This window comes from Hippocampus comes, unplaced genomic scaffold (genome assembly GCF_001891065.2).
Source record: "Hippocampus comes isolate QL1 unplaced genomic scaffold, H_comes_QL1_v1.1 C16965944, whole genome shotgun sequence".
NCBI lineage: Eukaryota > Metazoa > Chordata > Actinopteri > Syngnathiformes > Syngnathidae > Hippocampus > Hippocampus comes.
The window spans coordinates 1-1407 of NW_017841474.1; the positions used below are offsets into that span (position 1 = coordinate 1).

The window sequence follows — 1407 nt, forward strand, 5'->3', positions numbered from 1 at the left end:
TTTTTTTTAACACATTACTGAATATGTACTCCCACTTGCATAGTCTGATTGCCTTTGCGACGTCTGCTTTGTCGTTCTCTTGCAGAGTTCTGCTCAGGTCAGCAGCACCATGGTCGCTCTGCAGGCGGAGAAGGAGCGTCTGATGCGCTCGGTGAGCGAGAAGGAAGCCGAGCTTTCGTCCGTACGCCAGAGCGCGCAGTTGCAGCAGTCCACGGTGCAGCAGGAGAAAGACAAGAGCAGCAAGGAGCTCAGTGAACTGCAGGCCAGACTACAGGAGAAGGTGCGGTCAGGATACATAGACCATACAAAAATTATTTTGTATGGGCTCAATATTATGTACAGGACTCTTGAATGAATAATCCAATACTTGTGGACTTTTGTTTTGCTTGCACGCAGGCCAGACAGGAGGAACTGCTGAAACAAAAGCTCCTGGACGAGCAGTTTGCCTTGCTGCAGGGCACCGTCACAGAAGCTGAGAACATCATCCAAGATGCAGTCGCCAAGCTGGACGATCCCCTCCATATCCGTTGCACCAGCTCCCCAGGTCACGCCGCTACCCTGTGATCGACTTCAGTCAACCTCCCTCTCTATTCACAACGCCTGGTGCTCTTCTTGAAACGCCAAAAGATGGTGTCAAACCCTCTCTAACAGAAAAGTCGCCTTGATGCCAGATAGTGGCCCCTCAACACCGCAAACAGCCGCTGCGTACTGTACTTTAGAATAAACGAATGTTCTTCTTGTCTTTCAAACACAGATTACCTAATCAGTCGAGCAGAGGTGGCACTGAGCTCCATTGATAAAATGAAAAAAGGCCAAGCGGACTACGTCAAAGACATGAAAGGTAAATGTCTCATCGAAAAGTGGAATCATACCGCCGCTGACGCGAAATTGTGTTCTTGCTTTCATTCAGACGCCGGAGCGCTGCTGAAGTCGCTGACTCACTTCTCCCACGCGGCCGCTGACACCATCGTCAATGGCAGCGCCACCGCGCACATGGCGCCCACCGACCACGCGGATCGTAAGCAAGACGCAATTATTGGATGTGCTGTAAACCTCCCTCATGGGGGCGACCTTTAACTTCGCATTTTGGGTCGTTGGCGCTATGGTGATGAAAATCACATCATCTTATTAATTACATCACTTGCGTTCTTGCTTCAGTACAGAATGCTTTGTGATGCAGTCTAGCAAGCAAGCCTGCAGTGTTTTTCGTGGAGAGTTGCTAGAGATTTATGTGATCCGACCGTCTTTAAGACCTCGACAGCGCCTGTGATTTGAGATCGAATGATTGGGACGGAGTACGGCCAGCGGAAGAAAGAAAAGGATTGCTAGCTGTGGCAACTCCGAGATGAAGACATTTCGCTCATTGGATGTTTTCTTTGGCGACAGTAACCGTTCGTTTTTACGATG

General features: G+C 49.7%; 1 protein-coding gene across 1 annotated transcript; it reads left to right on the top strand.

Annotated features, from left to right (window-relative positions):
* Nucleotides 1-22: 22 nt before the first annotated feature.
* On the top strand, nt 23-1092 carry LOC109509605 (huntingtin-interacting protein 1-related protein-like). Its single transcript, XM_019859437.1, has 4 exons — nt 23-280; nt 397-544; nt 755-841; nt 911-1092. Exons 1-4 carry the CDS (start codon nt 110-112, stop codon nt 1075-1077), a joined length of 573 nt encoding a protein of 190 aa, XP_019714996.1. The 5' UTR covers nt 23-109; the 3' UTR covers nt 1078-1092.
* The last annotated feature ends 315 nt before the right edge of the window (nt 1093-1407 follow it).

What these genes read in the sequence shown, in the direction of transcription:
- LOC109509605 (XM_019859437.1), top strand. Translation starts at nt 110, where the DNA reads ATGGTCGCTCTGCAGGCGGAGAAGGAGCGTCTGATGCGCTCGGTGAGC. An exon ending in AGGCCAGACTACAGGAGAAG is followed by an intron (nt 281 to 396) that starts GTGCGGTCAGGA and finishes GCTTGCACGCAG; the next exon opens with GCCAGACAGGAGGAACTGCT. An exon ending in CCGTTGCACCAGCTCCCCAG is followed by an intron (nt 545 to 754) that starts GTCACGCCGCTA and finishes TTTCAAACACAG; the next exon opens with ATTACCTAATCAGTCGAGCA.